This window comes from Coregonus clupeaformis, chromosome 30 (assembly GCF_020615455.1).
Source record: "Coregonus clupeaformis isolate EN_2021a chromosome 30, ASM2061545v1, whole genome shotgun sequence".
Lineage (NCBI taxonomy): Eukaryota > Metazoa > Chordata > Actinopteri > Salmoniformes > Salmonidae > Coregonus > Coregonus clupeaformis.
The window spans coordinates 1,607,748-1,623,069 of NC_059221.1; the positions used below are offsets into that span (position 1 = coordinate 1,607,748).

The following is a 15,322-nucleotide window of genomic DNA, read 5'->3' on the forward strand; positions in this document are numbered from 1 at the left end:
GCAGAGTCAATGTGCGGGGGCACCGGCTAGTTGAGGTAGTTGAGGTAATAATTTACCATCATCCTCCCTGCTTCGGATCGAGGAAGAGGAAAAACTAAGTCTTGGGAGAGAAATGAGGCCTGAGATGCTCCCCTTGAGATAGATAAACTACTGTTTGGCTGCAGTCTGAGCCACTGAATCCCCCATAAAGGGGTGAAATTTTACTGTTTGATTCCCTGCCCCCCTGTGCGGATTAGGGAGGTTTAGCTCCCAAATTCTCGGTGGGGAATCCTTCAATCCCCTTCACAGCTTTTAGCTGGATGAGCACCACTGTTCAGCTATCAGAGGAGCGATTGGCGAGATGCTTGAGAATGGGGGGAAGAGTAAGCCTTCTGATACCTGGTTTGGAATGGAGGTTGTGGGTAGACGGCTTCACGGGTCCAAAAAGTTGGACCCATTCTGAAATGGATCTGTGGCTTTCCCACCCGACCTGATTCTTCTTCTTTTTTAACGGAGACCCGTTCCGAATTGACCTGAGGACAGTCAGACCCGTTCTGAAAAGGCCTGTGGAAATACGGACCTAAACAGACCCGTGCTGGTTTGGATCCGAGAGACCCGTTCAGATCTTAGAGTAGAAAGAGAGAGAGAAAGAAACCTCCGACTGGGCTCTGCCAGCGCCATCAATAAACGAGCGATAGGCTATTGGCCAAATTTACGTTTCCTTAAAAAATATATATATATTTTATTTATAGCATATTCTAAGCTTTAGAGCCTATTGTTTGATTGGTTTTTACTTTCCTAAAACAATAATTGTCCACCTCATGGTTCAGCTGTTGGAGATTTGAGCACTAAATGCATCATGGCATTGCATGGATATAGATAGGCCTATAGGCTTAGGTGTCCACTGTATGATATTAATATATATTAATATATATATATATATATATATACACTGCTCAAAAAAATAAAGGGAACACTTAAACAACACATCCTAGATCTAAATGAATGAAATAATCTTATTAAATACTTTTTTCTTTACATAGTTGAATGTGCTGACAACAAAATCACACAAAAATTATCAATGGAAATCAAATGTATCAACCCATGGAGGTCTGGATTTGGAGTCACCCTCAAAATTAAAGAGGAAAACTACACTACAGGCTGATCCAACTTTGATGTAATGTCCTTAAAACAAGTCAAAATGAGGCTCAGTAGTCTGTGTGGCCTCCACGTGCCTGTATGACCTCCCTACAACGCCTGGGCATGCTCCTGATGAGATGGCGGATGGTCTCCTGAGGGATCTCCTCCCAGACCTGGACTAAAGCATCCGCCAACTCCTGGACAGTCTGTGGTGCAACGTGGCGTTGGTGGATGGAGCGAGACATGATGTCCCAGATGTGCTCAATTGGATTCAGGTCTGGGGAACGGGCGGGCCAGTCCATAGCATCAATGCCTTCCTCTTGCAGGAACTGCTGACACACTCCAGCCACATGAGGTCTAGCATTGTCTTGCATTAGGAGGAACCCAGGGCCAACCGCACCAGCATATGGTCTCACAAGGGGTCTGAGGATCTCATCGCGGTACCTAATGGCAGTCAGGCTACCTCTGGCGAGCACATGGAGGGCTGTGCGGCCCCCCAAAGAAATGACACCCACACCATGACTGACCCACCGCCAAACCGGTCATGCTGGAGGATGTTGCAGGCAGCAGAACGTTCTCCACGGCGTCTCCAGACTCTGTCACGTCTGTCACGTGCTCAGTGTGAACCTGCTTTCATCTGTGAAGAGCACAGGGCGCCAGTGGCGAATTTGCCAATCTTGGTGTTCTCTGGCAAATGCCAAACGTCCTGCACGGTGTTGGGCTGTAAGCACAACCCCCACCTGTGGACGTCAGGCCCTCATACCACCCTCATGGAGTCTGTTTCTGACCGTTTGAGCAGACACATGCACATTTGTGGCCTGCTGGAGGTCATTTTGCAGGGCTCTGGCAGTGCTCCTCCTGCTCCTCCTTGCACAAAGGCGGAGGTAGCGGTCCTGCTGCTGGGTTGTTGCCCTCCTACGGCCTCCTCCACGTCTCCTGATGTACTGGCCTGTCTCCTGGTAGCGCCTCCATTCTCTGGACACTACGCTGACAGACACAGCAAACCTTCTTGCCACAGCTGGCATTGATGTGCCATCCTGGATGAGCTGCACTACCTGAGCCACTTGTGTGGGTTGTAGACTCCGTCTCATGCTACCACTAGAGTGAAAGCACCGCCAGCATTCAAAAGTGACCAAAACATCAGCCAGGAAGCATAGGAACTGAGAAGTGGTCTGTGGTCACCACCTGCAGAACCACTTCTTTATTGGGGGTGTCTTGCTAATTGCCTATAATTTCCACCTGTTGTCTATCCATTTGCACAACAGCATGTGACATTTATTGTCAATCAGTGTTGCTTCCTAAGTGGACAGTTTGATTTCACAGAAGTGTGATTGACTTGGAGTTACATTGTGTTGTTTAAGTGTTTCCTTTATTTTTTTGAGCAGTGTATATATATATACACACAGTGGGGAGAACAAGTATTTGATACACTGACGATTTTGCAGGTTTTCCTACTTACAAAGCACGTAGAGGTCTGTAATTTTTATCATAGGTACACTTCAACTGTGAGAGACGGAATCTAAAACAAACATCCAGAAAATCACATTCTATGATTTTTAAGTAATTAATTTGCATTTTATTGCATGCGCCCCTGAGTATGGTTTGAGTGCAATTAGCCCTATATTAGGCAAACACAACATTACAATTGGTACTTAATTTGCCCAATGAAAATGGCTCAACAATGAAACAAAACAATTGTTGCATATTTAAAGAACTGGTTTAAATCTTTACAAAAGCTTTGAACAGATAGGCCTGAATTGCAACGATTAAACAAAGGCGACTGCCTACAGGCCTACCCCACAAAAGACAGCAATAGGCTAATTATATTTATTTTACAACAGGCCTATTTTCAACCTACAGTATCTTAAAATAAATACGGAGCACAAAATTAAAAAGACAGTTAAAACTTAATTTAGCCAACGAAAATGTCTAGACAAAAAGAAACAAAACACTTTTTGCATATTTTAATTAACTGCTTTAGATTTTTAAATAGGCCTAAAATAATAATGATATACAATAATAATGATAAAACAAATGATAATAAATATATGTATTTTTTAAGTTAGAAAATTGCATCAAACCTAGATAGCGAGTTGGCCACGCCAATGTTCTTCTTCTCATCTTTGTCCACTACAATATTAAAACTTGTCCCCGAGGACATTCCCCTTGTCGGCTTCTTTTCACTATACTCTTTCTCCTCTATCTTTCCTTTTACTTCAGTGAACAAGGCCTATATCTTCGCAATCAACAGTAGCCAAGACTCCTTTCACTCACTCTCTCTCCTCAGCAGCAGGCTCACGTGAGGTGAGCGGCTGGAGACAGTTTCAGCTGGACATACAGTGGCTTGCGAAAGTATTCACCCCCCTTGGCATTTTTCCTATTTTGTTGCCATACAACCTGGAATTAAAATTGATTCTTTGGGGTTTTGTATCATTTATTTACACAACATGCCTACCACTTTGAAGATGCAAAATATTTTTTTATTGTGAAACAAATAAGAAATAAGACAAAAAAACAGAAAACTTCAGCGTGCATAACTATTCAACCCCCCCAAAGTCAATACTTTTTTAGAGCACCATCTATCATTCCTTCAATTCTGACCAGTTTCCCAGTCCCTGCCGATGAAAAACATCCCCACAGCATGATGCTGCCACCACCATGCTTCACTGTGGGGATGGTGTTCTCAGGGTGATGAGAGGTGTTGGGTTTGCGCCAGACATAGCGTTTTCCTTGATGGCCAAAAAGCTCAATTTTAGTCTCATCTTCCATATGTTTGGGGAGTCTCCCACATGGCGTTTGGCAAACACCAAAAGTGTTTGCTTATTTCTTTCTTTAAGCAATGGCTTTTTTCTGGCCACTCTTCCGTAAAGCCCAGCTCTGTGGAGTGTACAGCTTAAAGTGGTCCTATTGACAGATATTCCAATCTCCACTGTGGAGCTTTGCAGCTCCTTCAGGGTTATCTTTGGTCTCTTTGTTGCCTCTCTGATTAATGCCCTCCTTGACTGGTCCGTGAGTTTTGGTGGGTGGCCCTCTCTTGGCAGGTTTGTTGTGGTGCCATATTCTTTCCATTTTTTAATAATGAATTTAATGGTGCTCCGTGGGATGTTTGGTGGTGCCCCTTGCTTAGTGGTGTTGCAGACTCTGGGGCCTTTCAGAACAGGTGTATATATACTGAGATCATGTGACACTTAGATTACACACAGGTGGACTTTATTTCACTAATTATGTGACTTCTGAAGGTAACTGGTTGTAACAGATCTTATTTAGGGGCTTCATAGCAAAGTGGGGGAATACATATGCATGCACCACTTTTCCGTTATTTATTTTTTTCATTTTACTTCACCAATTTGCACTATTTTGTGTATGTCCTTTACATGAAATCCAAATAAAAATCCATTTAAATTACAGGTTGTAATGCAACAAAATAGGAAAAACACCATGGGGGATGAATACTTTTGCAAGGCACTGTAAGCTATATGTTTCATTGAGTTGCAATTGGCTGACACAGATAACAAGCTTTCACACAGTTCTCATCACCGCACACATTAAATTAACAGAGGGACGTGTCCAATCGGGTCCAGTTGGTAAATCCATTTTAATTGCACATACCTGAGACCCATGGCAATTATATCAGACCCAACCCAGATCCGAGAGAAAAGTCAGAATTTTGGAGCCAGACCCGCTCGGGTCCCGGGTCGGATCTCAGAATTTTGGGTCTATGGGACCCGGAAGACCTCTAGTGGGTACCTTCCATCCCCTTCTGTTGGAGTGTTTAGCCGACTGGATAAAAAAAATATTATAATAATTATGTCCCCCCCACTTCTAAAACCAAAGTTGCGCCCCTGCGCAGGAGTAAGATTAATTTGCTCTATGAGAGCCCGACAGCACTTTGATCTGGTGATTAGCGATCTGACACCGTCGGTTACCAGTGAAATTCACTCCAGACTCATTCTCTGTTGCCTGACGATGGAGACATGGGTAGTATGTAAGACCTTACTTAGTGTGGAGCTTCATTCGGAGGGACAAAGAGTTGTAGCAGGGACTGCTCTCTCTCTCTCGCTCGCTTTCTTTGAGCCCAAGGGGAAGCCAGACGAACACAACAGGCCTCCGACTTGTCACAGCAGTTCTTTTAATTTCTTCCCCCAGATGCGGTCGCGCCGTAGGTAGCGGGCTCCTCATCCTCCCCCAGGTTGGGGGTTAGATCGAGCTCATTTCACGTGTGACTGGGTGCAAATTAGCGTTCCAACATCCTCCCCCCGCCGCCGCTCCTCGCCTCCCGCTGATCTGATGCAGCTCTTAATAAAAATTACAGAAATAACTTCAATGCTAACAGCTAGCGCAGAACCACTACTGAGGGCCTTTGCCATTCCTACAGAAAGCATAGTCGCTAATGGCTAATGTTAATAAATATTGATCCGATCCAAACTCATACCGAAGTAGCTCCAAGGACAAGCCTATTTGATCTGATGTAACTCTCACACCTTATTGTACATCAGTGCTAATAGCTTCACACTGAAGCAAGTTCTGCAGAAACTACATCAAATGGCTGTGAACTTGTGATCTGACACATCTCTCCGCCCATGCTAAGGGACAAGCACTCTGACTCTTCTCTACACGACACAGCATTTCTACTTCTGGCTATGTCGCCTTTCTCAGAGCTAGATGAAGCAATCCATGGGAAAACCAGTGAAAGTGTGAGAGGTACAAGCCACTAAAGTGATGGGGGGGGGGCACCCATATGTAGGTTTAAAGCAAATTGGCAGAGAACACTAGCATATGATATCATTAGTTTTCTGCCTTAATGTTAGTCTCTTGTCTTTAATGCCCCTCCCTCAATCCTCCCATTTTCTCAGATGTATTCCTCTCTCTCTCCCCTCTCTCTCCATCCTCATACTTTCCCTGAACACTTTTTTCCTCCGTCCCTCTTTTCATGTCTCTCTTTCGTGCTCTTTTTCTCCCTCGCCCGTTTTTCATCCTCTCTTCAATTTTCTCTTTCCCTTTTTCCTCTCGTCTTTCCAATATCTGATTCCTCCTCCCCACTGAGCATGGCAGACACTGCAAACAATCTTAATAACCGCCTTTCAAAGATAACTACACAGCCCAGACAAGTGAAGATGACAATGATTTCTCTCCCTGCCCGCCCGTCGATATAACCGGGAAAAAAGCAAATGGAGCGTTAAACCTGATTAAGGAAAGCTTCCACTGAACTGACTGCGCTGCCAGTTGTCCTACCCTTCTTTCTGTCTCTGTTTTTTTATTATTTTACCCACCCACCCCTCTTCGAGCGTTTGCCGCCGAAGGACTCCCGGCCGGATCCCAGACACTCACTCCCCTGGCTCCGCCGACGCAAGGCTTGGCACTTGAGTGACAGGTGTAGTCAAGAGGAAAAGCAAAGTATGCCACCGCCTCGCTCACGGTGATAGCAATCGCTAGATGCACTCTGGGGCTAAGCTGACATATTGTATCTCTGCAGGCTGGCTCCTCTGCCTCCCCTCCTCTGGAGCCTAGCAGGGTGGGAGATAGTGGGGTGCCTGCCTGGCTGATAACATCCAGTTCTTCATCAAGGTATCACATTTCACACTTCACGGCGTAATTGCCGATCAAATAGGAGATTATTATTGTGCAATTAAATCCTACACATAATGTTAGCCGAATTCCAATGAGACGGAAATAATAAACCGTAGGAGGTTTTTATTTCGCCCTGCACACACAACGGCTGGGGTAAAGTAGGAGCGTCGTTATTTTGTCACGCCTGGCAGGCTCGCCGCCATCCTAGCAGCTACACTTATGAAGTGTCTCCATTCCCTACAGCTCTTGACTCGCTTCTCCTATTTTATCCGTTTTATCTGATACATTTTTGTCTTTGTACCAAAGCCTTGCATGGGTAATGGCGGTCTCTGCTGAAAGAAAAGCGGGTCCTCCTCTCTGGCGACGGCAAGGAAAGGATTTCTGAGAGTGTTTTTTGGATGGCGTGTGTGACTGTGTTGACAAGGCTGCCTTTCGCGGCGGAGTTGACGGATGCTTGTGCGGCTGTGAGCCGAGTCTGGAGTCTTTGAAGCTGGAGTTAAACCGTGCTTTTCCTGCCCCATGTATATTATCATTCATCACCAGAGGCTCTGACTGTCTGTGATTAAAGCTCCGCTACAGGAGGGCAACGTATGAATATGTATAATTCATACCCACAGACACACACCAATGCCGACACATATACACACAGACACACTGAACAAACACACATGCCTCACAAAGACACACACACCCCAACACCTACACACACACACCAGTGCAACTGCAGTGCAGCTTAACCCTATATAGGGCACATTCTTCTTCTCTGTACACAAACAGACTTCAGTGCAGTTGAACTCTACAGTATAACATCCTTTGGCATACTTCAGTGTAAGATGTTCTTATTTTCATGCCGTGTTTTGCTTCGTGAGTCATAAGGGGTTCAAAGATTTCATCCAGGTTTTCCGTTCCTATGTGCATAGGGTTTCAATTCTATTTTAGATGTATATTTCATATTGTGGTCCTCTGTAGCTCAGCTGGTAGAGAACGGCGCTTGTAACGCCAGGGTAGTGGGTTCGATCCCCGGGACCACCCATACACAAAAAAATAATGTATGCACGCATGACTGTAAGTCGCTTTGGATAAAAGCGTCTGCTAAATGGCATATTATTTATTATTATTGCAATGAGTCTGGTCTCTGCTCTTGTGTGTCGGTCAGAATTGTGTGCTCAGGTGCTTGACGTGACCAGAACACGCAAGACAACCATAAGGGGTACAGCAGTAGTATGAGGTAAAGATGTACAATCGAAATGGGGGCTATAGGGAGAAAACAAAATATGATTTTCATCTTTGCTTACCCATTCATCCATTCCTTGCTTCCTCTCCTCCTCCCTTCCCTCCCCATGCAGAAAGCATCACCGAGCCAGCCGGCCGACCCACCCCTTACCCCCCCACCCCCCGCTCAAAAGCCACCACCCCCTCCACCTCCCACGTCAGGCTCACGTCGCCGCGTCATGGCACATCACGCTCTCCCTGGGATGACGATGAAACCGAGGGGCCACCAGCCTCATTCGTGGAGGCCCTGCCGCCCCCCATGGACACTGAGAGAGCGCTCACCACCAACCGCCCCGTCACCACCCCCCACCACACACCTCACTCCACCACCACCCGCCTACCCAGCCACACCAGCCCTGGCTCCTCCCCTGCAGCTTTCGAGGACTCAGGGAGCGGCGAGCCCAGCGGAGACGACCAGGTGGAGGAGGAGGAAGAGGGTAGCGGCGTCAGAGTCCTGGAGGCGAGCGGAGAGGAGCCAGTTGGTAAATCAAAGCTCTTTCACTTCATAACCCATAATGCTGCTCTACAGGGGGTCAAGGGTCAGAGGTCAGTGGGGGTCAGGGGAGGGTTGAATTATAGACATTATACACATTGAGCCTCTTTGCCGCTTTGATTGGCCTACCAGTGGTGTGTATTCATGGATGCCAAGGGAAGCAAGGCAATTTACCAAGAAAAAAACATACAAAATAATGTATCTTTCGTCTCTCTGTGTTTCATAAATTTCCTTCAATTCGCAAGAGGCTGAATGTATATCATCGGAGAAAGCATCCGAGCGAACAAAACAGCGCCCCTCAGTCTCAGTATGTGTAGCGTATCTATCTGATGCTGTCTGGTCAAAAAGAGTATGACATTGTTGTCGCCCGTAACATTGAATGCCAGAGAAGCCAGCGAGCTCCTCCCTTGATAAAAAATATATGTAAAATAGCCAATCAGCGTTGAGCTAAACTGAGTGAGCTCAGCTGTGAAAGGGTCCTGGCGCACCCAAAATTGGATTGGATTTAGCTTCAGACCAATCACATCAGAAGCCAAACGTCATTGACAGAAAGAAACTTGAATTGTTTCATCTCGTTGTGTCATTGTCCTCTGGTGGCTATCTAGCTAAAATCAGCCCTTTCCTAAATTGACCATGGATAGAGATAGGGATTTGGACTTGTGGTTTTACTTAATTCTCCGTACTGGCCAATGATTATAACTGCGATTCTGATCCACATTTTCCAAATGGCCTTCAGTACAACTTCCACAGCCGCACTCCTTTGAGAAAAGTATTTTCCTTTTCGTCCTGACAAATGTTGAAGCTTCTGAACACCAACAGCTGAGTACAATGTTAACGATAATGATATAGGGTCCATAAATTCATACATTGTGCCCCTGGCCTGAGAGAATGGAAGTTCAACATGTAGCTAGATGTAGTATGCTAATGTTAACTAGCTGGCCTGCCGCAGTGTTGCCCATGAAAGGAAGTTAGGCTAGCGAGCAAGCATTTTAGCCAGGTAGCCTAGGACAACAAAGACTAAAAGTGTGTACTGTGTGACAGAGTCATAGACCGTTTAGGCAACATGAAAGAGGAGGATGACATTTGCGTTTCTCTACCAGTAGGCTGAGTCAACATGTTTTTTTTTCTATTTGCACGCACGCACACACAAAGAAATCAGTACCATGGACAGCCACATCATATTTAACTTACGTTGATTGGACCAAATCGTTTTTGGTATCTTTTAGTTGTCACTGTATTAGCCTAAGCGTAGATGATTAGATGTTGAAATGTTGAAGTTTAAATGGTGCTGGAATAGCGGAGGTAGCACCTGTTTTCTTTGCGACTTGCGGTAACTCTCCATGGTTCTAAATCAATAGTAGTTTAGTAGTCCGAATAATGTCGGAAACTTGCTTGACCATGCTGTAGGTCATGTAACTGTTTGTTACATGCAATATGTTTTGTGGACTTCTCCAGTTTTGTAATGAAATAAATGTATTCTTATTGTCTCGGCCTTAGGCCTATACAGTATATCGCGATGTCAATGCATATAAACTACCAGGTTATAGAGCAAACAATGCAATTATCACAACACATAGGCTGTAATAGGGATTTATTTTTTCTGGCTTGGATTCCCTGGTGATATTACCCACGCACCACTACTGTGGTCAACATAAACAACAAAAGCTACCAGTCTTTTTTATGGAGCATCATAAAAACTACATTGAGAAGTTTTATTAAATTAATCATTTGAAATGTCATGGTATATCCTTGTATGTAACAATGTCACATGGATATTTTAATTTAATTTAAAGCCTTTTCAGTGTTAAATCAGGTTAAAATAGGCTTAAATTAGGCTATACTTTTTCTATCGCAAAAATGAATACGCAGACAAGTATTTGAATACTAACATTCATTCGGATATTTGAAAATTCTAATAACCGTGCACATCCCTAGGTTGAATATGGGCCTCTGAACTGACTCATGGTTTGATATGTCATTGCTACATCATACACCATTTAAACATGTCATTGTTTGATGTTATACATGTCATTATCTGATGTTATGTCACCACAACAGAGGTGTGTTTTCAAAGTGTCCTTTACATTCAGTTAAGGTTAATCCAAATGTTAAGCAGAGAAATACAAGAATGTATTCAAAACGCAAGACTGTTGTCACAGAATCCTCCATTCTGTGAAAATATGAAGCTATTTTCATATTTGAAGCGTTTCTCTCCCCACATAACTGATTTTGTAGAAATGGAAAACCGAAAGGTGATGAGATTATTGGCTTATGTTGGGGGGTTGTTTCAAGGCTGAGTTGATAGCTTGATAAGAATATCTCTTACCTTGTCATTGCAACATAGTGATACGGAACACAACTCTCGCTCTACACAGTAAAATCCCTCCACGGCATTGTGGCCTTATAGCTAAACCACTCCACCAAGCACCACACTCCAGAGACCTGTAGACTAACCCTTTTCAATCAGCTTTTTTTTTTACCATTCCAAAGCTCTGTGACCCTTCCAGTCACCCAACAGCTTGCTTTGACACTCCTGAATTGATGGAACACGAGCCTCAGTGCTTCCTCAGTCGCTTTTCCCCCTCGCAGATTTATTCTCTTGTCACCAGCGGACCGGAGCGCACATGACCTGTCTGCCAAGGAGACCTGGGTCACCTCCGTGTCTAGGTCTGTGTGTGTGTAAACAGGGGGATGGTTCTGGTTGTGGTTGGGTAGATGTGTGTTTGCCTCTCAATGGAGCAATACATAGTCCCTGAGTCATAGCACACCTCCCTACCCCGCCATCCTCCCAACTCAATCGCTGTCGTTCGTAAATCCATGGGCCAACAGATGCCCTGTAGACGCCAACACTCCCCTCCCTCCTCTATCCCTCCCTTCCTCCCAATCCCTGTTTCTCCACAGACACCTGTCCTAGCGGCGGGTGTTTCGTTCACGGGGTGACGAGAGAGAGTCCTTGAAGAGACAACCGTCCCCATTTGACGTCTTTACGACTTATTCAGCAAGCCACGGTTGTTTGCTCTATGATCATTTCTAATCATAGGGTGACTGTTAAGCTGCTCCACAGAGGGACCTATCCCCGTAAGAGAGAAACGGGTGCAGGCCATTCCCTGGTGTACTGTGAGAGTAGCCACTTTACCCCATTGGAGATAACGTCAGGGTACTCCTAGATTTATAGCAAAGGCAATGTTCTCTGGGACAAAGTCTTTGGAGATAGCCATCTGCCAATCAGTGGACATTTGCAGATAGCAGTCGCCCAATCAGTGGAAGAGATTAGCTGTTTCCGTGGTTATTTACCAGCCCTCATCACAAAGTACTTAGTGCCATTATAACGGTATGTAGCCCATTATGTAGCTACTACAGTATGGCTCTCATTATGGAGATGAGTTCCAGATGCAGCTCTCTGAGGTTGGGGTTAAGAAGGTATTATGAAGTATTATGAAGCATTACAATGTGCTATAAAGCATTATGAACCTTTTCCTCTCTCACCCCTTGTTCCCTAGGCTGCGGCCACCACCGCCAGATTTTAGATGTGTTACAAGTGTTATGAAGCGTTATGAGGTGTTATGAATCTTTATGAACCCTCCTCTCTTTCCCCTAGACCCCACAGCCGCAGCCACCACCATCCCCATGGCGGAGGACCGCTCGTCGTGTGACAACACCCCATTTGGCTGTTGTCCCGATGGCAAGACGGCCTCCAGCAGCCCTGAGGGAGCCAACTGCCCCTGTAAGTACCCTACGACCCCCCTCTTCTTCCCCCTTTCTCCTGTTCCCCTCCTATACCACCTCACCCCTCTTCAACCCATTTAGGAGGCACACTTGAAATTGAGGAGGACTTTTGGATATGAAACAATGTGCTCATATAAAATCTAGAGCTGTGTTGCTTCTTTCTCGTCACACAAACACCAACATTAACAGTCGCTGCCATCCATGAAATGGAAACGTGAAATCACGCTATTAGCACTACAATACATTCTCTGTACAGTACATTTGCAGCACGCCACATCACGCAATGACGAAATGCATCACAAACATCCGTTTGTGTCAGCGGTGGCGAGGCGCTAACGATGTCACACCCACACTTTGTCGATCGATAGCTCATTCTGCCAAAGTGTTACCGATTTATAGAGTGTATCGCTCCTTAATCAATATGCCAGACCTAGTTCTACTCCCAAGAAAGGCTGATATCACACTCATTAGGATGGAAATGACAAGTCCATGGCGACCGGCAAGGTGTAATATCTATCAGCGGAGCGTCTCACTGTATTTTCCTCCTGTATTGACGGTGTCAGTGATCTCTCTGAGGAGAGGAGCTAACCACTATTTGCTAATGCTTAGCGAAAAAAGGCGTAGTTAACTTTAGATTGCCCGATAAACGGTAATCAGAAGGTGTGGACAAATTGTGGTGGTGCGCAAATGGGCATTTTGATCATGTTTGTGTTCCTTTAACCGTCCGAATCCCCACAGTACGCCCAAACATTTTTATGCATCCACGTAGTCACAAGATTTGGTTTTTTTGTCTAGCCCAGATAAGCATCAGTGGGAGTGATTCTATTTTACTATGACTTTGTTGCCACATCATTGAAACATCTGAAAAGTGTAATAACTTGTCAGTTACAGAATATGTATCATGTGCATGATTTCCCATTTAACAAACTTTTTTGTTGTCAGAAAATAGAATGTGACATACCATTTGAAAGCTAAGCCATGGTTATATTCATAGAGTATGCAATGTAGGTCAAGTCACCAAAAGTGCAAACATTTAGTATGCATGGAAAGGGTACATTGTAAAGCAATGCATTTCCTTCTCCATCCACATTAGCTTGTATGCATCCTCCACATCTGCCATTCATCTATCTCACTCGTTTACAATAGGAAAAGTGAATGGGAAAAGAAGTTTGCAGTTTCCTCACCTGTCGGTGTCTTATTTCAACAACAACAAAAACGTGATAATTTAAAAGTCCTGATTGCTATGGTCATTTTAAGATGTTAGGCTTGAAAATCTGTTTAGCCATTTTGGCACAATGACTACCAAACCCAAACTGGTTTCATGTGGCCAAAATACGCCATGTGCTCATGTAATCTCCTACTGCTTTCTAATGGACAAACTGGGAATCAGACGGGATATATTTACATCAATTGATAGGTAGAGACTTCAGCTTTCTCCTCTTATGTATATCATTCCTGAAGACAAAAAATGATTCCTGTAAGACGAGAAATTACGTTGCACAAGCCCTGCTCTTTAAAAATATCTATGTTCCTATGGGAATGTGTGCATCTTTAGAGCAACACCATTAGGTAAAAGATCTGACTTATTTTTTTCTTCATAAAAAAACTACCTTTTGGAACAGTAATTGTTGACATATTTTATGTAAAACCTAGACTTTCAAAACTCTTATTCTCCAACATTTGACAATTGGGACCCCCCCCCAAAAAAAATCTGATCTATCGCTCTCCTCTCCTCTTTTTTTCTTCTCTCCATCCAAACGTTCCCCATTTGTTCCTATTTGATAGCTGCCCCATCATATTTGAATCGATGTGTGTCGGGCGGAGACAACGGCAAAAAAAAGTCCTTATCATGCAATTTGAACCAGCCTATGTCAGTCACCGGTTTGGCGGCATTAGGAGACAATTATGGCTATCTTCCACGATAATCATACAAGTGCTCTTCGCTTTTTTCCCAGGCGAGCTCCAAGCAGGGCACCATGATTGATTTGGGCAATTTGTTCAGTTGATTATGAGCCGCAGCATGAAACCTCAGCATCAGCGCCTCTCATCATCTCCTCTCCAGCCCCCTTTCTCTCCTGCTTTCTGCTTTATTTCACTCTTCTCTTTCACGATGTCTTGAGTCTCGCTGCCGTTGTGTTGCCGGAACAATAGCAAGAGGCCATTGGGGGTTGATGGATTTTGAACAGAGAAATGGGGATGTTTAAGGGCAAGGCGGGGCACTGTCTTTGCCAAAGCTGGAAACTTTTAGAAAATGTTCTTCATTTTTGCTATGTGTGTTGTCTTGTCTGTCCCTCTCTGCTCTTTGTAATATGTATGTCAATGTTTCCTGTCTGTCTAACTGATCTCTCTCTATTCAGTCCTCCATGCCTCTGCCAACTTTTGGGACAAGTCTCGGTCTGGTAAACTCCAGTCCATTTCTCCACCCCCTGCCCTTCTCCTCTTCCTCTTCCCTTCTTCTGTCACTCCTCCTCCATATCCCACAATCCACTCTTTCCACTTCCACTGCGGCCAATCACAGGCTCAGCCCCCTCAACTCCACAGCCACACCCACCATAAAAAACAACCACACTAACCCCCCCACCCACCCCCCTCCCCATACACACACGCACACACACATGCGCACACACTCCATCACTAACCCAGACTGGCACTACCCAAACGGTCACTGCCTGAAGCTGAGGGCGGGTAGTTGAGGGCACCGCATGCCTCACAGGTACAGAAAGTAAAGGTTTATAACGTGTGTGACACCATTTCCTCCCAGCCACCATGCGGTTCAACGGCTTCCTGCACTTGGACCAGGTGGAAGGCCTGGAGGTCTTCTACACCCCTGAGATGGAGGATCCCAAGTCTGAGTTGTTTGGCGAGACGGCCAGGAGCATCGAGAGTGCTGTGAGTAGCAACCCCCCTACATACAGAACTAGCTGCCATAGAAGGCTGCCATAGTCAGTTGTTCAACAACAGTCTGTCGAAGAAGTGTGGGTTGTCAAAGTTAATGCTCGCTCTTAAACGGGAACATTGCATGTGTGTATGTGGGCAACGCGCATACGTGTGCTTCTCGACAGCTGTTGAAATGGTGTCACTGGCCCCCGTCAAAGCCTAATCTACCGCCTCACATCACTCTGTGTGTGACTGTGTGTCTGTATG

General features: G+C 45.0%; 1 protein-coding gene across 3 annotated transcripts in view; it reads left to right on the top strand.

Annotated features, from left to right (window-relative positions):
* Positions 1 to 15,322, top strand: part of LOC121545981 (agrin-like) — a 405,148-nt gene that overhangs the window by 341,718 nt on the left and 48,108 nt on the right. For 2 of the 3 annotated variants that reach the window (XM_045209397.1, XM_045209398.1), the window contains exons 17-19: positions 8,034 to 8,441; positions 12,051 to 12,176; positions 14,940 to 15,067. In XM_045209397.1, coding sequence (XP_045065332.1) covers positions 8,034 to 8,441; positions 12,051 to 12,176; positions 14,940 to 15,067 — 662 coding nt within the window. Of the gene's footprint in view, positions 1 to 8,033; positions 8,442 to 12,050; positions 12,177 to 14,535; positions 14,578 to 14,939; positions 15,068 to 15,322 lie in introns of all 3 variants that reach the window. The other variant, XM_045209396.1, reaches the window with a different exon arrangement.